Genomic DNA, 22,336 nt, shown 5'->3' with positions numbered 1-22,336 from the left:
GTCCATCTTAGATGAGCTTGGGCCCAGAGAAGCCGGCGCCGTTTCTGGGTGTTGTTGATAAATGGCTTTTGCTTTGCATAGTAGAGTTTCAAGTTGCACTTACGGATGTAGCGCCGAACTCTATTTACTGACATTGGTTTTCTGAAGTGTTCCTGAGCCCATATGGTGATATCCTTTACACATTGATGTCGGTTTTTGATGCAGTGCCCCCTGAGGGATCGAAGGTCACGGCATTCAATGTTGGTTTTCGGCCTTGCCGCTGACATGCAGTGATTTCTCTAGATTCTCTGAACCTTTTGATGATATTATGGACCGTAGATGATGAAATCCCTAAATTCCTTGCAATTGTACGTTGAGGAGCATTGTCCTTAAACTGTTCAATTATTTTCTCACGCACTTCTTCACAAAGAGGTGAACCTCGCCCCATCTTAGCTTTTGAATGACTGAGCAATTCAGGGAAGCTCCTTTTATACCCAATCATGGCACCCACCTGTTCCCAATTAGCCTGTTCACCTCTGGGATGTTCCAAACAGATGTTTGATGAGCATTCCTCAACTTTCTTTTTTGCCACCTGTCCCAACTTTTTTGGAACGTGTTGCAGCCATAAAATTCAATGTTAATGATTATTTGCTAAAAACAATAAAGTTTATCAGTTTGAACATTAAATATCTTATTAAGTCTTTGTAGTGTATTAAATTTAATATAGGTTGAACATGATTTGTCGTCGTGTGGTCGATCAATACAGTTTAGTGTCGACTGTGAAACTGAGCAGGGTAGTCAACACGCTGCTGAAGAAGCCACCAGTGAACAGTAGATAGGATACCGAAGACCCAACACTTACTTCACATGGAGGTAAGAAAGACCACAATGGTAAGGTAAATGGTTTATTTTCTATGTTTGAAATGTTATTCTTAAAATTGTATTTTGAAAATGATTGAATGAAAAAAAAAATGCACTGCTGTTTTCACCTAGTTTTGTAAACATGATCACGAGAAATGATTTGATTTGATGCATCTGTTTATCTCTGGCCTCAAGGGAGTGCATGTCCAACTTGGACAATGGTACGGTCACCATCATACGAGACTTTCAAAAATATTTGGGTGACAAGGGCAACTTGAAAAAAGCTTAGCTTAGGGTGCTCATAATGAGTAATTGATGAGTAATTTCATAAAGGTAAGATTTACTAAAAGACATTGACACTTTAGCATGTACAATAATTAGTTTAAAATAATAAATATCCCAAATGGAATTTTGGAGATTCAAATCATTGATCAACTCATGTATGAGTTACAGTACAATGAAATACAATTTTTTGCACAACAGCTCCAAAGTCTGGGATCATGGTTTACGTTAAGAAATATTCAAATGACTCACAACACCAAATTATTAATGTGGTGAAATAACCAATTAGAGACGCGTCATCTTTCATTTACACTTGTGGCTGAACAGAAAATCCACAAGAATGTACAGCAAGAATGTTTATTTTTTTATGGGTATGTTTATTAATGTAGTCATAGTTTTCAGCGCTGTAGAACAGCAATACAGCACATTACGATGAGAGCTGTGTGTGATAAGTGATTTATTTAAATGAGAGTCAAAAATAGGTTTAATCAGAATCTATATCACTGATAAATCATCATTTGAAGCTAAAGCTGTGATAAATAAACATGTGAGAAATACCTGCAAAACTACCTCATAAATACCAGGAAAATATATATAACAGTCACAACATGAGCCAATGCAGTTGTTTCTTGACTGGGTAATTTTTCCCACTAAGTACTGTATCACATTAGAGATTCGTTCATTGCCATCACGACTGAACATCTCCTCCTTGTGGTGAATCTGTGAGCTTTTGTGGCAAGGATGACTTTGCATTTAATTTAGATAAAATTGGATGCAAATCAAGTTCACGCCCTCAGATGTTTGTCCAAGAACTTCAGGATTTTCTTCCAAGAATCTTCCTGTGCAGCAGCATGGGGTGCGACGTGACCCCCCCATAGAGCAAGAACTGCAGGGGAAACACAACAGGGGAGGGGTCATTTACTGTATTTTGACTTTACACACAAGGACACCTGTGGCATTGCAATCGAGTGTCTGATTGTTCATGCACACACTTGACAAGAATGAACTCTTTGCGTCATATCCATTGTGGATAATACGGTTTACCCTCTTCCGGTTCTGGAAACTATGACAGCCATCCATGTATTCTTAGTCTCGAGTAATCAGCTGAGTATGAGCCTTATAAAGGAATGTTTTTTTTTAAAGTCCAAAAGCGATAGAAACAAAACCATGAAAATTGTGTTCCAATGTGCACATTATCATCCAAATTCAACCGTTTTTAAGCAACCACAGATTTCCCAGTGATGTTGAACTCACTCATGATAATGTGTATTTCTCTATCTCAGAACCTGCTTTCCTAAACAGCGTAGTGCATGAAAACTTTAAAAGGAGAAATACGAATCATTTAAAAAGAGATACGGGAACTAAAATTTAACTCTATCTTTAGATTACAGAGATTCGTTGGATCTGATGACAACATTCGATTTTATACAAGATAAGACAGGCAGCCCTCCATTTACAGTGTGAACTTTTTTTCTTGCTTCTCTGTGGATCTGAAGCAAATAGCCTGTATACTTCCAATGTCTGTCTGTCTTTATTTGACACAAATAATGCAATAATACAAGAACTTAAATACATATAGAACACAATGTTAGCTATTTTCTGCTTAATAACTGGAAATAGGGTTCATACTAACATTAATTCAATACCAAACGCACAGTCATTGACTAACCAGGATTGTTTATCAGGATAACGGTAACCTATATCTTACGTAATCACAATGTTAGGAAGAAAATTGTTGTGGGAAACGTGGAAAGCTGTTTTGAGAGGTCGAATCATATCAAATTCTTTGTATAAGAAAAAACAAGAAAATAAATTGGAAAATGGAATTGAGGAAAAAAATTAAACACCTCACAGAAGAATATGCAATTAATCCGATACATACGCTTAGAAACCAACTTCAAAAGGCAAAACCTCACTTATACTCTCGTCCTGTCGACTTTTAAATTTACATAATTAATGCCACCACACTTCAGTTGTACAGCCGGGTTCACGACCCTTGTCCTGCATGCTTCTTCTCCTGTCCTTGTTCTGTTCTATCTTGTCCTGTCCTTCTCTCACAGGGTGTAGCACTACAGCCCCATGCAACACTCATATTTAATGTTTCATTGTTGTCGATAATGTAATGACTGACTTCTCTCATCCTGTTTACAATTAGTGCTTTGTCTTTTGTCTTTCTTTCTCTCTCCCTTCTAGAAACTTTGTTCTGTTCGACTGATCAACTCTGATTCTCAATAAACCTCAATTATAATACCACAGCGGAAGCTTAAAAACTCCACTGTGACACAATAAAACAGTTCTGGCATAAAAGGGATACAGATTTTCCATTCTGCTTGAACTAACAGCCGAACAGGACAAAATAAAAAAAAAGGAAGAAAATTGACTTATACCTTCATAACTGGATATAAGAAGAGGCATACATCATACATTGTAGCCGTTCTCTAATTTGCTGCTTGGTGCTTTGAACCTACAAAGACTATGTACTATTGTGATGGTTAGTGTGGGCAAGTTCTGTCAACACTGCATATAAAATAACACAATTTTTCAATACCTGAAAGGACTGAGCTGTATTTCGGCAATGCGAGTGATTACGTGCTAAGAGTCCATTGTGGTAAATTTAATGGTAATTTGTAGATCTCACTTTTTCTTGGTTTGAGTTCCCACACAGATAGTCTTGTGTGTGGTGTGTATGGTGTTTCAATCAGGTGGCCAGCGCCTGGATATGACAAACATGTATACAGGTGGGATTTCCTAGCTGCTTTCAGGACATCTTCGATCTGAAAAACACAAAAATTCAGCTATATTAATTATAAATGTGCAGCCAAATCTACTGGGAAGAGGTAAACTAATATGTACTGTACATACCAGGTTTGAATTCTTGGTACTTGGAAAATTCTGGTCATCTTCACCCAAAATGTACATCAATGGACAGGCCAGGTTCTCTATCTGCAAGGAGACACATTTCAAGTTTTTTTCTATTCTTTCAAACTGTACTTACCAAGATACTCTTCACCTTAGGGCTGCACATTATTTTGTTTGAGCATCGTCATCGCGATGTACGTGTGTGCAATAGTCACATCGTAGGGTCTCTGCGTTGTTGGTATACTGTAATATAGAGTGAATTATTATTATTATTATTATTATCAGCAGAAGGACCTGTTGGGACATGCTCAAAAGATTAAAAGATTGTCAGGACTGTCAAAAGTCAGCGGATCCATGGAATTTTGCGGATTTTCCTCGTGGAAAAATCCATCCATCCATCCATTTTCTTTTCCACTTATACTCACAAGGGTTGCGGGCGTGCTGGAGCTGGATATATATATATATATTGTTGTTGTTGCAAATTTACACCGGCTCTCCGGGCACTCTGGGCATTTTCCCAAAACATGCGTGGTAGGTTGATTGAAGACTTTAAATTGCTTGTAGGTGTGAATGTGAGTGTGAATGGTTGTTTGTTTGTATGTGCCCTGCGATTGGCTGGCAGCCAGTTCAGGGTGTAAACCGCCTCCTGCCCGATGATAGCTGGGATAGGCTCCAGCATTTTGAATTATGAACTGAATTTGTTCATTTTTGGAATGATGAATTGAACTTTGAATTAGTTCGCATAGAAAATGAACTTTTCCAACACTGATCCTGTATTATTTCACATCGTAATATATATCGCAGGTTTAAAAAAAAATCATAATGCCATTTTTTTCTAATATTGTGCAGCCCTACTTCACATCACCTTCACTTGGGTGCCAGGGGAGTAGTTGCTGGGTGAAGACATTTCTCTAAAACTGAGATAGCCCGCGTTATCCTGTGGCCAAAATCTTTGGTCACTGAAAATGATGTAACAGAAAACATCAGATCATTTGTAAAGGTTCATTCCTATTTAGCAATCTCAGAATATAAAAACATAGATGATATTCTATAAGGGAGCTTGAGAAGCACTCAACAACCCTGCAGCAAACAATGTGTTTCTACAACCTAAACTGTAAACTATGACTTTCAAATACCTTTCAGATGTTTTAGGCTTGCAAAGGGTTTGTGTGAGCTCCATGTTGCTTCCTGCTGGGCCATTTATACAAACCAAACAGGATGGCTGGAGAGTAGAGTGAAGTTTTGGAATATTAGGCCAACACTATTGTCACCACTTGGTTTCTCACTGCTAACACTGCATTATTCATTCATTCATTCATTCATTCATTCATTCATTTTCCTCCGCTTATCTAAGGTCGTGCCGTATGGGCAGCAGCCTCAGCCGGGAAGCCCAGACTTGCCTCTCCCCAGCCACTTCCTCCAGCTCTTCAAAGGGGATCCCGAGGCGTTCCCAGGCAAGCCGAGAGATGTAGTCTCTACAGCGTATCCTGGGTCGTCCCCGGGGTCTCCTCCTGGTGAGACGTGCCCGGAACACCCCACCAGGGAGGCGTCCGGCAGGCATCATAATCAGATGCCCGAGCCACCTCATCTGGCTCCTCTCAATGCGGAGGAGCAGCGGCTCTACTCTGAGCCCCTCCCGGATGACCGAGCTTCTCACACTATCTCTAAGTGAGAGCCCGGATACCCTGCAAAGGAAACTAATTTCGGCCTCTTGTATCCGGGATGTTGTTCTTTCGGTCATGACCCACAGCTCGTGACCATAGGTGAGGGTAGGAACGGAGATCGACCGGTAAATCGTGAGCTTCGCCTTTCGGCTTAGCTCCTTCTTCACCACAACGGACCGATACAAAGTCCGCATCACTGCAGATGCTGCACCCATCCGCCTGTCGATCTCCCGTTCCATTCTTCCCTCGCTCATGAACAAGACCCCAGGATGTTGGAATTCCTCCACTTGGGGCAGGATCTCATCCCCGACCTGGAGAGGTTACTCCACCCTTTTCCGACTGAGGACCATGGTCTCAGATTTGGAGGTGCTGATTCTCATCCCAGCCACTTCCCACTCGGCTGCGAACCGCTCCAGTGAGAGTTGGAGATCACAGCTTGATGAAGCCAACAAGAACCACATCATCTGCAAAAAGCAAAGATGCAATACTGAGGCCACTAAACCGGACCCCTGTAGTTGGAACACAGCCTCCTTTTTAAAAAGGGGGACCACCACCTCAGTCTGCCAATCCAGAGGCACTGTCGCCAATGTCCACGCGATGTTGCAGAGGCGTGTCAACCAGGACAGCCCCACAACATCCAGAGCCTTTAGGAACTCTGGGCGAATCTCATCCACCCCGAGGGCCCTGCCACCGATGAGCTTTATAACCACCTCGGTGACCTCAACCCCAGAGATAGGAGAGCCCGCCTCAGAGACCCCAGACTCTGCTTCCTCATGGGAAGGCGTGTTGGTGAAATCGAGGACGTCTTCGAAATATTCTCCCCACCGACTCACAACGTCCCGAGTTGAGGTCAGCAGCGCCCCAACCCACTATACACAGTGTTGATGGTGCACTGCTTCCCCCTCCTGAAACGCCGGATGGTGGACCAGAATTTCCTCGAAGCCATTCGGAAATCGTTCTCCATGGCCTCACCGAACTCTTCCCACGTCTGAGTTTTTACCTCAGAAACAACCAAAGCTGCATTCCGTTTGGTCAGCCGGTACCCATCAGCTGCCTCAGGAGTCCCACAGGCGAAAAAGGCCCGGTAGAACTCCTTCTTCAGCTTGACGGCATCCCTCACTGCTGGTGTCCACCAACGGGTTCGGGGATTGCCGCCACGACAGCCACCGATTTCCTTACGGCCACAGTTCCGGTTGGCCGCCTCAGCAATGGAGGCGCGGAACATGGTCCACTCGGACTCAATGTCCCCCGCCATTAATTTAATCTCATTACATGTAATTTGTTGCTCTCCAACACTGCACACAGCGCATGACAAACCATGTGAAATTTGCATTCATGTAAATGTTTGACTTTGCAAATTCAAGAAGCAATGGCCAGACTTTAAAGTACAGTATACTGTACATATCTGTGCAACGTACATTCAAATCAAGGAGAGTGGCCATTCGGAGGGCCATGTAGACTCCGTAGGAGAGACCAATGATACCAATTCGGTCACCACAGACCTGAGGATGATCCCGAAGGATCTTAAATGCTTTCTGGAAAAAAGGGGAAAAAAAGAACTGTGAGACAGTTTTGGTCATTTGATAAATGAAGTTCCATTTGAAATATCAATGGTGGTGCTTTGTATGGGGGTGGAGTAAATGAGGCCCCAGCTGTTTAATGTCCTCTTAAGCAGTGATTCCCAACCAGTGTGCCATGAAAAATCACCAGGTGTGCCACGGGAAATTATTCCATCCATCCATCCATTCGTTTACTTCCGCTTATCCGAGGTCGGGTCGCGGGGGCAGTAGCTTTAGCAGGGAAGCCAAGACTACATGCAGCTGTTCCTGGGGTTCCCAAGGCGTTCCCAGGCCAGCCGAGAGACATAGTCTCTCCAGTGTCCTGGGTCGTCCCCCGGGTCTCCTCCTGGTGGGACGTGCCCGGAAAACCTCACCAGGGAGGCTTCAAGGAGGATTCCTAACCACCTCATCTGGCTGCTCTCAATGCGGAGGAGCAGCGACTCAACTCTGAGCTCCTCCCGGATGACTGAGCTCTCTAAGGGACACCCTGCGGAGGAAACTCATTCAGCTTACTTCACTTCGGGCGGGAGGTGGAGTACACCCTCAACTGGTCGCCAGCCAGTCGCAGGGCACATATACACAAACAACCTTTCGTACTCGCAGTCACACCGACGGACAATTTAGAGTCTTTAATTAACCTACAATGCATGTCTTTGGAATGTGGGAGGAAACCAGAGTACCTGGAGAAAACCCACGCAGGCACGGGGAGAACATGCAAACTCCTCAAAGAAAAGGCCGGATTTGAACCTGGGTCCTCAGAACTGCAAGGCAGATGTGCTAACCAGTTGACTACCTGCATGGGTTTTCTCCATATACTCCTGTTTCCTCCCACATCCCCAATAAATGCATGGTAGGTTAATTGAAGACTACATTGCCGGTAGGTGTGAATGTTAGTGCGAATGTTAGTTTTTATGTGCCATGCAATTGGCTGGCGACCAGTTCAGGTTGTACCATGGCTCTCGTCCGAAGATAGCTGGGATAGGCTCGGCACGCCCGCAACCCTAGTGAGGAGAAGCGGTACAGAAAATGAATGGATAGATGGACATTCATATGGTTTCAGGTAAAATAACTTTACCCACCATGAATACTGGTTTGACATCCCTGCTCAAAAAGAAGCCTTCCTTATTCAAACTTTTAACCCCTCCTGCCACCTAAGGGAGATCTTGCCTTCATATATGCATCTGCACCGCTAATATCTAGTTGGACCGTGAGATCCTTGTGTTCCATGTAGGCGATGGAGAAGCTCGCAAAGCCCCTGGATGCAATCATGGCTGAGCGGTACTCCACTAGTCCTCCACCCATACCCCACAAGTCCACCATGGCTGGAAACCTGCCTGGGCCTGTCGAGAAAGTGCAGCAATATCATAGAAAAGACACAGAAAAGAATAATTTTTTCAGATCACATCTGTGCTCACCCGGTGGTAGGAATAACGTTCCCACAACTCCATTTTGGCGAATATCTATTCTTTGAACACCTGGTGTCATGAACCAGCGCTCGGTGGTTACAACAGCCAGCTCAGCGCTTTCTCTCTCTCTGGGAGACACGTGGCCCTCCATCAAGGAAATGTCCACTGTGAGTGGAATCTCAACATTCTTCATCCGCAACCTTTGCAAAAAACAATTGTGTTTTACAGATTGATGGCAACAATAACAAATGACATGAGGTAGCAGTATGTCTTTGGTCCTGTGGACTATAGGCTAAAGATACATGGTAAGTGAATGAATATGACTATTAATTCATTACAAAAAGAAATCTAAAAAAAGTTAAGATGGGCTTTGACTAGTTCATACAGCACTTTGCAAAACTTATCGTACCCGATTTGATTTCCTCTGTTTTTGTTTTCTATCTCTTTGTTAGTAAGCAGACTACTTAGCTAATGGAAAACAATGGGAGTGTGCACGATTCTCTTGATGCAAAATTTACTCAAAGGGTGTAAATAAATTATTTTACCAGGACCAGATCTTCACTTAAACGAAAGGCTATTTTCCTGGCCCATGCGCCACCCTACAAAGTTTTGTGGAAATAATTTGCATAATTTGTCTAACAAACAATGCAAAACGATATTGATGGAATTGCATCAACTTGGCAGTGATATAATGCCACAAGCAATTAATTAACACTACTCACAGCCATCTATTATTTATCCACTGCGAAAAATGACCAATTTACTGTAGCTTACTGAGTTACTGTGAAACTCTTCCTCGTTTGTATGCATGGCTGTATTATACTACCCCCCGGTGGCCAGATTGCACACACCAAAGGGAGCCGCAATGGAGTAATCATGATGCACAAACTATATATTTTTTTACATTAAATTTTATTATGTTGTTATTATGTTTTACTATGTTTTTGTAAAGTATAGTTTTGCACAGGGTTACTTTCCTCATTACAAAATTCATTACCAACATTTTTGGGGGGGTGGCTGGACAGTAATGAGATGATTAAAATTACAAGCAGAACAAATGAAACTTGTATCTCAAGATTCCATTGTGTTTGTATTTTGACTGTTTAACAAATGTCACCTTTAAAAAAAAAAGAGAGAGAAACAACAGGCCAAATGACATGAGGTTGTGACACAACTAGCAGCTAAGAACTCAATACAAATCAGATGCCGATTTGTCCACCTGCCTTAAGCCAACCCTTTCCCCAGGAGCAGGCTGCAGGCCCCAGAAGAGACCCATTGGCTCACATCCCAAATATGAACCACCCACGGAATGATCCTGAGCCACTGTTGAAGGCACAAGAGAGAAGAAAGGAATAAGCAGCTAGACGGAAGATCACAAGCAGCTATCTGTGTCATAAAATTGTCATTTTAGCCAATAACTTCTATCAGTCACAACTGAATTCTCAACATCGTATTCATTTTAACTAACTGCTCATGTTTTTTGTTGTTTTGTAATACATCCATCCATCCATGTTCTGAGCTGCTTATCCGTCGCGGGAGTCCCGGAGCGTATGCCAGCTATCATCGGGCAGGAGGCGGGGTACACCCTGAACTGCTTGCCAGCCAATCGCAAGCCACATGCAAACAAACAACCATCTGCACTCACATTCACACCTACGGGCAATTTAGAGTCTTCAATTAACCTACCACGCATGTTTTTGGGATGTGGGAGGAAACCGTAGTGCCCGGAGAAAAAATCCATGCAGGCACGGGGAGAACATGCAAACTCCACACAGGCAGTGCCGGGGATTGAACCCCAGTCCTCAGAACTGTGAGGTAGACGCTCTAGCTAGTCATCTACCGTGCCGCCATTTTGTAACACAGTGTGTATTTATTTAAGTATATAGAGCTATGTCAATCGTGAACGTTTCAGATATAAAAGAAATTGCACACAAATGCAATATACTGTCACTTAACAGTATGTGTTCAGCATGACTCACGGTTGACAGTGCCATCTGCACTTGTGTTATAGTGGCCAAACGCCTCCCACCGGTCACCATCCTCACTGCGCATTTGTGCACACAATGTAACTGGACAGTGCTGTGGCAGAAAACCTGCCTTGATGCTGATTTGCTCGTCCACCAGGGCACGGGCTGGAGTGGCTGTTAGTATAGGAGCTGGAGTGGAGCCGGTCCTCCATCGAACCGCTGTAGGGACAAATGTGAAGAGACAAATGTAATGTTCACTCTCTAGTACTAGTCTTGAACAGTCTTTAGGCAACCCAGGGCTGTGATCCAAAAAGGGTTCCAGGGCAGTTTTTATTGGCTAAACTGCTGTATGTGCCAGTCAAATAGAAACACGTGCTTGACTGAAGTCCCTTGCATTCTCTGTTATTAGTTTATATTTACAGTGGAACATATAACACTGTCATAATCTGGTAGGAGGATATTGAGCACTTGATTTGCTTGGATTTTAAATGAATTTTCCCCAATAGAAATAATCGACATAGAACTCAGCCGTTGTAAGGGTTGCATTACAGCCATTATAAAAGTCTATGTCCAGCTAATATTTTAATCAAAATTTCATCCATCCATTCATTTTCTGGGCTGCTTATATCTTCACTAGCGTTATGCGTGAGCTGGAGCCTATCCCAGCTGACTTTGGGCGAGAGGCAGGGTCCATCCTGGACTGGTCGCCAGCCAATTGCAGTTAATTAACATTTTAGCATTGGCATTGTAAATATACAAGTAACTTTAGTCTAACCTTGAAGTAATAACCTTAACCTTTGATAAGAAGTGCTTTAGGACGTGAGTTCCTTCTGTATTTCTACTGTTGTCATTGCAATCATCCCTGATACCTGTAGCATATATTGGTGTTCCCCTTTCTAATCAAAACGGTTTCCAACTTTCAAACGGCCTCAAGCAGAAGAATGAACTTGTTTCAATCTTGGTTCTTGCAGATCAAATAAAACTATCCAGCATGACACTATTTCATCTACCCTGTGTTGCATTATTTCATATATTTTATGCTTGTAACACTGTGGCACAGTCCTCATGAACAAACTCATCGCAAAACCCACAGAATCAACATTAATCATACAGAAATGGCGTTGGGCCACTGCGGCCTCCCTCGGGTGGCCGGTTTTCGGGTGCCTCGGTGGGGCCGGTGGACAGGAAACCACCGCCGCTCTCGGGTAGCCGGGGTGGGGTCCTCAGCCCTCGTGGTGCAAGTGCAGCTATTACAGCTCACATCTGACGGTTATTGTGTATGCGAGACGGTGTCTGCAGATACTCACCTTTGGGACTTATTTGCTTGGTGTGCGGCCACTCACTCATTGCAATAAGTAACTCATAACTATGCAAACTTCCTGGGTATCCCCTCACTTGAACTCTGTTTCTATGGATGTTTGGAATTTAAATCGCCACTCCCACCACCCGTCAGTTGTCCACTAACTCTGTCCTCCACGCTTCCCCTCCTGTCCTTGTCCTGTTCAGTCCAATCCTATATTGTCCTGTCCTTCTTTTACAGGGTGTAGCACTACACCCCTAGGGTTATCCCCTCATCTTTCTTTCAGCTAGTGTCCTGTCTTATGTTGCCTTCTCTTCCTATATTATTTAGTTATCTGTTCACTGTCTCTCCCTTTAGTTATTTCTGTCACTCCCCTTTAAAAATTTGTTCTGTCCGACTGAAATTTTCAATATAAATCCATCAGAATAAAAAACTCTTAAAAACTCCACTGTGGCACAGTAAGACTGTTCCGGCATAAAAGGCATACAGATCCTCCTTTCTGCTTGACCTAGCAGCCAAACAGGACAACAACAACAAAAATAATCTCTGATACCCTTGGGAAACAGTATACACACCCCTAAAAACATCCACAGTTCTGTGTTTTGTGAAAGGAACATGGATCACATATAGGATATATCCGCAATTTGGAGTAAGAGTTGATGTAAATTGTGATTGACCAAAAAGATATCAAGCAGATACTTTGGCACTGGTAATTTGTGTATCCCAATAAAGGTGCACAACAGCACGGGTCCAAATAACAATGCTAAACAGACCACTCAGCGGCATGTAACACCTGCTATTACAAGTAGAACCAATCCAAACAAAGGAATCGAGAACAACCTGAACTTAGACTTAGCTGAAACCCAAGGCTTGTATCTCTAACAAACATGAATATTAAACATCCCTTGCTACACTTATTATTATCCAGCCATCCATCCATTTTCTGAGCCGCTTCTCCTCACTAGGGTCGCGAGGCGTGCCGGAGCCTATCCCAGCTATCATCGGGCAGGCGGCGGGGTACACCCTGAACTGGCACCCACCCAGGCACAGGTAGAACATGCAAACTCCACACAGGCGTGCCGCCCTTATTATTATATTTTTTGTGCAAGAGAGAGCGACAGAGAGAGAGAGCAAGAGACAGAGTGACTGTGTATAATGTGTGGCTAATGCCATTGCTCAGTTGGTTCAAAGTAAAGTACAACCGAGAATTGAAAACAGGTACTTACCAGATACGCCATCTTCCTCGCTCACCATTCACGAGGCCTGCTCTTTTTCGTAAAGTCCCGGTATCGGTAGCAGGAGTTATCAAAAAGTTCTGGGTGCCCACAACAAGCGGCAATACTTTTTTTTAATCACTTCGGGACGTTGTGTATATTATCGATATCGGACCTTAATAATTACATCTGTGCAAAGATTATGTGTATGACACACAACACAAACATTTGTGCAGTACTATATACGCTACATATTTTTCTTACCTATAGCACTATGCAACCAGCAAAGTTTCCTGTGTAGGCCAACATAGGAAGTCAGCTGCTTCCCTATGAGATGATGGTATACTGCTACTCGCGCACGATTCCCAATCATTATGCTAAGTCTATCCTGGAAATAGACATCAGTGAAGAAACGAGAAAATATTCTATGATGTATTTGAACTGCTTTTCCACAGGCTTACTGAGCCCAAATGAGTTAACTATCATGTTCTGGAAATGACTAAAGGATTCATGTGCTCCAGGGCTTGAAATGAACCTTGGACCTTTACTCTCTGTGTAGTCAAAGAAAAAAAAGATAATGCTTGATAGGAGGTAAGCTTACAATGTTTTAATATATTACCAATTTGACACTTGGTCTTTCACACAAATCTTATCTGTTCTCATTGAAAATTCATCATCATATCCAGTCCCATCCATCCATCAGTCCATAAATGGACCTTCTTTGTTCTAAAGCATTTTATGCTGATGACATTATATACTGTAGTTGCCCCTTGTCTCTATATATATCAAAGGATTGTCAATGAAAGTATGGCAACTGTTTGTATGGGTGGCACTGCAACTGGAAGAAAAAAAAAAAAAAACTTATCAGACTATAATTGAACATAAGCAATTTGTTTTTTGGTCAATAATAGTGAAAGGTTACTCTAACATTGTGGGTACCATTTTCGCACAGTGAGAGGAGGGAAACAATAGAAACTACAACTTCTTTGTATAATATACATTACAACTATTGTAATAAGCATGTTGTTAAAATGGTAAATGGAATGCACTTATATAACACCATACAGTTCCAAAAGCACTTTACAAAGCCTCACTTTCACTCAATCACACACACATTCATAGGGTGCTGTTGCCATGCAAGACACTGCTAGGTACGCTGGGAGCAAATTGGGGTTCAGTGTTGTGCCCAAGGACACTTCAACAGCAGAGTCAGAGCCAGGACTCAAATCGGCAACACTTCGGTCACTGGCTGACCCGCTCTACCAACTGAGCCACAGCCGCCACTTAAAGTAATATTATCTGACAGTGTCAATCAAATCACTGCATTAACCTAATTGCCTAGTATTGCAGTAGTCTAAAATGTTATTTTCCCTGGTCGGACAGTCAATGTGCTGCTTGTATTTAGGGAGTTCCTGGTTGGCTAAAGTCTCTTACATTCTCTATTGTTAGTTTATATGTACATTGGACCCTATACACTATCATGATCTGGTAGGAGGATATTGGGCACTTAATTTTCTTAGATTTTATATTAATTTTGTCCATAGGAAATAATGGCAATTGACATCATCTGTTATAGGGGTTGCATTGTAGCCATCATAAAAGTCTATGTCCGGGTAATATTTAAATAAAAATTTCATCCATCCATCCATTTTCTGTACTGCTTATATATTCACTATGCTTATGGGTGAGCTGGAGCCTATCCCAGCTGATTTTGTATATCCCAATAAAGGTGCACAACAGCACGGGTCCAAATGCTCAACAGTCCACTAAGCGGCATGTAAATTGTATACTAGGTAGAAGGTATAGATTTGGCCCAAGGTATAGCGTTGGACTCTACCGACCTATCACGATAAACGCTTCTTGATGGCGTCATATCTGCCACAGGCCATGCATACTCATCAGGCGCCGCACCACCCAGCTACGAGCTGCGGCCATAGTTATGAATGAAAAGAGATACGACAACTTTGGCAGCGCAGCGAGAGAAAGTCGGCCGTACGTTTGATATTCGCCTGACATTCGCCAGGAACCGTCTACAAGTTACATGTGGTGAAATGAATAACAATCAATAAAACCAATTTTTCTCATTCTGATTGCTGTAGTAGTTGGCAATGGGAGGCCACTACTTACTACAGGTCAAACTTTGCAGATATCTTTCATTTTAAGAGAAACAGTGTGCAATTAACTGTCAAAAATATTCACCAAAATCAATGAAAACACTTTTTCTCATTCTGATTGCTGTAGTAGTTGGCAATGGGAGTCCACTACTAACTACAGGTAAAATCTTGCAGATATCTTGCATTTTGGTTAAACTGTGAGAAATTAATTGTCAAACATATTCATAAAAATTCAATAATCGTCACAAATATTCACCAAAAAGTAATAATTGTCAAAAATATTAACCAAAAATCAATAAAAACATGGTGCTTGTTGCGTCATGCAAGATATTTTCTAACTCTACAATTGCATTTAATCGTTACATTTTTTTATTTAATTTGGTAATTTGTCAATTACACAAGTATACAAGTAGTAATTGAAAATAATAAATAGAATATAATTACAATTATTAAGATAAACAAGCTATCAACATTAACCAATGGCTAAGTTTTGTCATACAGTATATAACACTTGAAATTATCTCTGCTAGACGTAATAACCAAACGGATAACTTTAAGAAAAACTGGTCCTCTGTTATTAAAATGGTGAACCTTGAAGCGTGATTCTTGTCTGCCTGGGAAAGAATGGGAAACAGAAATCTAATATAATGTAATGTGACCAAATCATATCTTCTCATTTTAGACTTTTGCTCATGCCAAAGCATCACTTGCATGTTCTTGAACCCCTATCCTTCTGGATCGGCGGTGTGGGCCTCTGGTCCGTTCCCGGGGGTACTCTCCATCCCTGGGTACCGGGTAGGTGCCCACTGGCCCCACTCTGTGGGCCTCGTCCTGGTCTCTGGGTGGGGGGCTGGGAGCCGTGCTGGGAGTCACCCCTCTCTCGCTTGGGCTGTTTGGGCTCCCCGGCTGTCTTGGGGCCTATGGTAGGACGGGCCTGCCTTCTGTACCCTTTTCTCATCGCTGGGTGGTGGTCGGTGGTGGCCGGGGGAGGGGATTCTCGGTGGTCTTCTCGCCGGTCGGGCCGGGCCAGCCTGCAGGAGTCTAGCCTCTTACTTCACACACTTAACACATTTTTATTATTCACACTGCACATATTTCGCACATTGTGCACATTCACATCTCATTCAATGTCCCCTGGGGGGCTGGCACGAGGCATGATGAGGTGGACGCCGGACTGGGTACTGGCACTTCTGCGCTGGTCTCTTGTCACGTTTGGGGTTTGGTCGAAGGTGAGGAAGGCAAGGCAAAAACATGGAGGACCCAAGTGCAGGGAAGCAACGCAGTACTGCAAGAGTATATAAAAATTATATTTAATTCCAAAAAACAAAGGAAAACAAGGATCATGAAAAAGTCCAAATGCTAAATTCCAAAAAGTCCAAACACAAAGTAACAAAGAAACCCTTGAGTAAACCCAAAACAAGAAAAAAGACATGACTGATGAAATAACTGAGCGACAACTGGCGACTATGACATGGCACAGACAGAGACAATGACACCTGACAATGATATACTGCAAAGACACGTGACAACGACAATGAACCGACAATAACTGAAAGAAACCAGGGAACTAAATACAAACAGATTGACGAGACAACGAGGAACACCTGGAGAAGACACGAGTGGCTGGAGAGAGCTAATTGGTCGACACAAGGTAGACGAGAACAGGTGGACACAACAACCAAATGAGCACACGACAAACATGGAACACAGGAAAACATGGAACAAAATTAAACACAACCCAAACCAAAACACAGACTATGACAGTCTCCAGTCTAGTCGCCCCACTTCTCTGCCCTGCCGGTCCTCCAGGTTTAATGCATCAGACAGCCATCTGTGGGGGGAGGGCAGTGTCCGGCTGGCGAAGACACTTGGCCAGGTGCTCCGACACCCTCCATGTCTTCCCCCCCGCGGAGTTATAATGCATCACATACATTTGCAAATCCTTTGGGGAGCTGGTTGGCCAGGGTGGGGAGGACGGTTGCGGGTCATCATTGGCCTGTGACCGTCTCGCCGCACCCACACCAGTCTCCCCAACTTTAATGCTCGACACCCCAACATCGACGACTACAGTACAGGGATAATGGTTACCTGGTCATAGTAATAGGGTGGGTGATCGGTATTCACATTTTGTATATATATATATATATATATTTATTTATTTATTTATTATTTTATTTTTATTTTGTGATTGTATTCTGTTTTTGTAAACAGTGTGATATTTTATATCATCTGATGTACAGCACTTTGGTCAACTGTGTTGTTTTTTTAAATGTGCTTTATAAATAAATTGGATTGGATTGGATTAGATTAGATTATCCGTAAATCGTCACATAGGGAATAAACAGGAAACGCGTTGGCTCATGGTATGTTTTATTGTGAAAGACGTTATTCAGCTGCAAAGTTTTCTTTCCGGTTCATGCACGGTGACGGTTCAGCATTGTGACTTGACTTGTGGTTTTAGGATTTGTCTGGTTGGAACGCAGGCCTGGAGTTTACCAAACTTGTAAGGAGTATAAAGACAGTCCTTGGATTATTTTAGGGGGTCGTTTTTTCGAGTTTCAATGTTTAGGTCGGTTCCGTGTTCCGGTTGTTCTCTTAGTGAGTAACCCCACTAGTCGTGATAGTCCGTGTTTTTGTACGGCTAAACCACCGTGGTAAAACGTATATGCTCATTGACTCGTACTGAAAGCCACACAGTCGTATTGTATTATATTCTATTGTAATGTATGTGTATTGCATTGTATTGTATTGTATGTTGCTACCTCATATAGCATTGGCCGATTGTTGAACTCGTTTAATTACAGTTTAGCTAGCTTCAGCCTTGTCCGCACTATCAATTTAGCCCCGAGTGTTTGCCCGTCCTAACTCGTTTAAAGCAAACACTTTAAACTGTTTGTAAGACAATGAACACGATACCAACGACCATAACATCGATGTATTCGCTCGTCGCCTCTATATTAGGCACACGTGTAATCTAATGTATGAGAACTAATACGAATTGTCCTAATGTCCTCTTTTTCTGAGATTAGAAAATGTGCTTATTTTCAAGGCCAGAGGCAGAGCGATAGTAATTTGTCAATACGACATGATTATTATTAGGGATGTGCCGAATATCTGGTGTTCCAACACTAAACTACACTTGGAGTGTCATTAAACAATTTAAAGCACGCTCAGGGAGGGCAGAGACAGTTTTCGTGTGAGTCACGCATGCACACACAAACACACGGAGTCTGCGTGTCACTTTCGGTCACTTATATTATACCGGTACTGAAAATACTCCGAAAAATTACCTTGTTTATAATCTAAAGATAGGCTACTACTGTTCCATGTGGCAAGATCTGGATTATTTTGTCACTTGGTGACATTCAAAATGTTAGGAAATTAATAAAACAGAACTTTTTCACCCGATCTCGATCAGATGAAAATAAAATACATTTTAAAAAATCGGCTCGGGACATCCCTAATTGTTATTGTGGATGTAGGTGGTAGTGGCACTGAAGTGGATTTGTTTAAAGAATCGCGTCTCACTATGATACAGTGCAGTTCTACACTACTGCTAACGACAACATTAAACCCATCCATCCATTTTATATACCACACTTGTCCTTATTAGCGTCTTAGGTGAGCTGGACACTATCCCAGCTAACTTTGTGCAGGAGGTGAGGTACATTCTGGACTGGTCGCCAGCTAATCGCAGGGTGCTTTATATACTGCTTTAGTACTTTATATACTTGTGTACTTAATTTCTCAAAAAAATATATTAGATGGTAGGAAGTACATACAGTAATTAGTGTATCCACTTTTTGTGACATTTTTGTTTGTTGGTGTGCCGTGAGATTTTTCAATTGTAAAATATGTTCCTTGGCTCCATAAAGGTTGGAAATCACTACTCTAGTCAGATCGTGTATTCTAATCAGTCAGGTCAAACCAACATTACATGACAGAAATAATGGGTGCTAACTTACTGTAATTAAATTACTTTATTTTTAATTAAATTACTTCACCCACACCGAAACTTTAGAGCATGATTCCCCATTTTGTCCTTATAATAGTCAGCTCGCTCCACTCTTGTTGTCGTCGCCACGGTAACGAGTGTATCTGATCGGATTTGAGTTGACAAGATAAAGCCCAATGATCGTAAAAAAAACGCGATGCGGTGGTATCGGAATACAAGATTTTATTACAGTAGTCTGACAGTGCAATCGTGAAAGAGCAAATTTGTCTTGTAGTTTGATCCGGCCATTACGTACTGTCTGTCTCAGACGTGTTGTCTGTTCCACACTGCCGATGTGTTATTTTTATTTTTTTTAAATAACTTTATTGGCCGTCAGATATTCCAATACTACGTCAAAAGACACCCGACAAGGCTAAAAATAAACTAGCTTTTGGATTCAAATATACTGTGCGTGCGGCGACGCGGAGTAAATGTCTTTTGCGGAGCCGATCAATGACATCATTGATTGTTTTGGGGAATTATGACATTAAAGCCGAGCAGCATAAAATGCTAAATATCGGCCGATACCGATCAGCCCGATAAAATCGGTGTAAAGTCTTTTATATATATATTTTCATCCTTAAAAGTTAAGGGATGGGATTTTGCTGGTCTCCTTTTACTCAAAGGTCTGACACATGACCATGAAGGTAAACAAGGTCTGTCTGGGCTGCTAAGTGAATGCCTCATTTTCCTCTCAAATCGAACTAATATCTGTATTTGAGTGCCACAAAGATGTATAGCATTTCATGTCTATTAAGTTTTATAAGAAAAGAATGAAAATATGAGGTCCTCTATTTGATACATGTTTTTTTTTTTCTTCCCAGATATTGCAATTGAAACACCGTGGATGGCACGTCTGCTAACAGCCAGCTAAAAGCATCCTTTGGACTTGCACTTTCAGTCCACAATGGGTAGCCACTTCCGAAGCTACATCTGGGACCCTGTTCTCATTGTGTTTCAAATTGTGTTGATGCAGTGCATCTACTATAGCTTTCTCGGCTTGTGGTTGGCAGGAGTGGACAGTCTGGTGCAAACACATGGTTCACTGGACCAGATCTTCAGCTATGAAGTCAGTGGGCTTTATTTTAACCCGTTTTAATTTTTTTGCTGTGTTTGTATGCCTGGTGACATTATTTTTATATCTTTATCAGATGCTTGGTTTTGCATCAATGCAGGGCAGGTTCTCAATGATGGCGTTCGTTTTGAACTCTCTTACCTGGTGAGGCTTTATAATCATATCATCATAAAAACATAAGTGGCTATATGTGGAACTTACTGTATTTTTGTATGTTCAGTATTAAATAATAATGAATGTGTTATTGCTGCAGCGCTCTGGGCTTGTGGTTCTTCATTCGCCGAGGGAAGCAGTGCCTGGACTTCACCGTCACGGTGCACTTCTTCCATTTGATCAGCTGTTGGATCTATAATTCTCACTTTCCCTCCTCGCTGTCCTGGTGGCTCGTCAACTTGGCCTGCATGGCGTTGATGGCGGTAATAGGGGAGTACCTTTGCATGCGGACTGAGCTCAGGGCCATCCCAGTCAATTCTGGACCCAAGTCTAACCTTTGAATTGTTTGCTTGCCACCCTGCTGAAAATGGACAGTTTGAGACACCTTAGAAAAACGCTTCTCACAGGAGGATAATCTTCCTCTGCTCAGAGAACGCAAACATGGCACATGCATTGGACTGATTATTGTGTATCTGCTTAACATCAGATGCACTGCCATATTTATTGACGACTCTCCATTAAGCTATGGACACTTTTATCTGTGCAGCCATTAATACACGCGCTAACTGTAAATGCTTCTCAGAGACAATTGGCTGCATCTCATCTTTGAGCTTCATGTGAATGTGAACTGCTTAATTTCTTGGTTATCTTTTTTTATGTAAATATATTTTAAATCTTAGCCTACTTTCAGTCAAATGTCTTTATGCAAACTGGTTTGAGCTGAAAAGAAACATTGAAGTAAACATATTACAATTTTTATTTTTCTCAAAATAAAAAAAAATGATAGTTAAGCTATTACAGCTACCGCTAATTCAATGTCCGAACAAATGCGGTTTTGTTCCCCCACCCACCCATCATTTAATTTGAATGTATGAGGAAAGGTTTCCACTTTCAGACTTCTTACCCCCTCTGGCTGAGGTCAGATTGAGCTTGAAAAACTTTTTTTTCCCAAATGTGTTTAGCATTTTACACAGCAAGCGTTTGCTTCATCCTCCCCTTGTCATAATACGTTATGCCAACATGGCGGTCTCCTTAGGAGGGCTTTGTCAGCCACCAGCTGTATCCTGACAGCAGAATGTCTCTGTTCCAGGAAATGCTGTTACTCTTTGAGGAGCTGCAATATCAGAAAAATCTGTTTATGTGAGATGCAAATAATTCAAGAACATTTTTAGCATTCTTATTTGGAGCTTTTAAACCCTGTCTTAATGAATCATTCAAGTTTCTCTATACCAAGTGGTTTGACGGTACAGCTTTCCATTTTTTTCCAGGATTAAAGCTGTCATTTTACAAGAATTAAGTCATGTGTTATGATAATAAAGGTGTAATGATATTACACAAATGAATTCCCATTTAGAGCGCAAGGATCAAGCTGCATTAAGATGTGGGGCTTTTTTCCACAAAGGTTGAAAGAATGTTTTGGATATTACCTCTTTTGTTGGGTTTGTTCAATCTAACTGCAAGTCTTTTAAACACGTATTTAATTATATTTAACAGAATGTCAGTATCGTGAATACATGCCAGGTCTGTAGAGAGAGACATTGGCTACTGGTAGTCCCTGACTGTTGTTTATTTTTGTGTATTTTTTTTTTCTCTCCTTAACAACAACTTTTTCTTTCCCCAGATTTTTTTAATGCAACTGCAGCATTACAACTTCATTCTCGTAACATTATACTTGTATCTTCCTTCCCCCCCCCCTCATAAGTTTACTTTTACATTGCTACCCTAACGTAAAGTTATACTCAACACAAGGATTTTTAAATATCTAATACTGCCTTGCATCTTGATATAGCAACTCTGGTTTACATGTTATTTGAGAACAAAGTATCTAAGAGATGGACCTATTCTTGTGATGTAAAATCCCCCCAAAAAAGTGTGTTTTTAATAAAACACCATCAGTTCACAGTAGCTG

At 41.9% G+C, this 22,336-nt stretch overlaps 2 protein-coding genes across 14 annotated transcripts; one reads left to right on the top strand and one right to left on the bottom strand.

Moving 5' to 3' along the window:
- Window positions 1-1,465: 1,465 nt before the first annotated feature.
- LOC133483319 (peroxisomal succinyl-coenzyme A thioesterase-like) lies at window positions 1,466-13,627 on the bottom strand. 6 transcript variants are annotated; one of them, XM_061784368.1, is made up of 12 exons: window positions 13,356-13,491; window positions 13,104-13,192; window positions 10,590-10,796; window positions 9,834-9,933; window positions 8,620-8,810; window positions 8,372-8,544; window positions 7,064-7,180; window positions 5,118-5,203; window positions 4,847-4,940; window positions 3,985-4,065; window positions 3,761-3,896; window positions 1,466-2,008 (listed from the first exon to the last, which is right to left on the bottom strand). In XM_061784368.1, the coding sequence occupies exons 2-12, from the start codon at window positions 13,129-13,131 to the stop codon at window positions 1,908-1,910; spliced, it is 1,314 nt and encodes a 437-aa protein (XP_061640352.1). In that variant the 5' UTR covers window positions 13,132-13,192; window positions 13,356-13,491; the 3' UTR covers window positions 1,466-1,907. The 6 variants fall into 6 exon arrangements, 5 of the variants coding, with proteins under 5 accessions (XP_061640352.1, XP_061640356.1, XP_061640351.1 ...); XM_061784372.1 differs by having other exon boundaries at window positions 10,708-10,796; window positions 13,356-13,386; XM_061784367.1 differs by lacking the exon at window positions 13,104-13,192 and having other exon boundaries at window positions 13,356-13,620.
- A 3,536-nt stretch (window positions 13,628-17,163) lies between these two features.
- Window positions 17,164-22,327, top strand: sys1 (SYS1 golgi trafficking protein). 8 transcript variants are annotated; one of them, XM_061783769.1, is made up of 5 exons: window positions 17,164-17,310; window positions 20,024-20,110; window positions 20,213-20,268; window positions 20,351-20,418; window positions 20,528-22,327. In XM_061783769.1, exons 2-5 carry the CDS (start codon window positions 20,107-20,109, stop codon window positions 20,766-20,768), a joined length of 369 nt encoding a protein of 122 aa, XP_061639753.1. In that variant the 5' UTR covers window positions 17,164-17,310; window positions 20,024-20,106; the 3' UTR covers window positions 20,769-22,327. The 8 variants fall into 8 exon arrangements, with proteins under 8 accessions (XP_061639753.1, XP_061639749.1, XP_061639751.1 ...); XM_061783767.1 differs by lacking the exon at window positions 17,164-17,310 and adding an exon at window positions 17,567-17,708; XM_061783771.1 differs by lacking the exon at window positions 17,164-17,310 and adding an exon at window positions 17,691-17,803.
- Window positions 22,328-22,336: the final 9 nt, after the last annotated feature.

The sequence above is a fragment of the Phyllopteryx taeniolatus genome, chromosome 9 (assembly GCF_024500385.1).
Source record: "Phyllopteryx taeniolatus isolate TA_2022b chromosome 9, UOR_Ptae_1.2, whole genome shotgun sequence".
In the NCBI taxonomy this organism is placed as follows: Eukaryota; Metazoa; Chordata; class Actinopteri; order Syngnathiformes; family Syngnathidae; genus Phyllopteryx; species Phyllopteryx taeniolatus.
The sequence above is the reverse complement of the archived record's forward strand: the minus strand, read 5'-3'. Positions and strand labels throughout refer to the sequence as shown.

Coding starts and splice junctions, on each gene's coding strand:
- LOC133483319 (XM_061784367.1), bottom strand. CDS start 13,464: ATGATTGGGAATCGTGCGCGAGTAGCAGTATACCATCATCTCATAGGG. Junction 4,066..4,846: donor CCCCTGGCACCCAAGTGAAG/GTGATGTGAAGT, acceptor GTCTCCTTGCAG/ATAGAGAACCTGGCCTGTCC. Junction 2,009..3,760: donor GGAACTCAAACCAAGAAAAA/GTGAGATCTACA, acceptor TTTCCCCTGCAG/TTCTTGCTCTATGGGGGGGT.
- sys1 (XM_061783765.1), top strand. CDS start 20,107: ATGGGTAGCCACTTCCGAAGCTACATCTGGGACCCTGTTCTCATTGTG. Junction 20,269..20,350: donor ACCAGATCTTCAGCTATGAA/GTCAGTGGGCTT, acceptor TATCTTTATCAG/ATGCTTGGTTTTGCATCAAT. Junction 20,419..20,527: donor GTTTTGAACTCTCTTACCTG/GTGAGGCTTTAT, acceptor TTATTGCTGCAG/CGCTCTGGGCTTGTGGTTCT.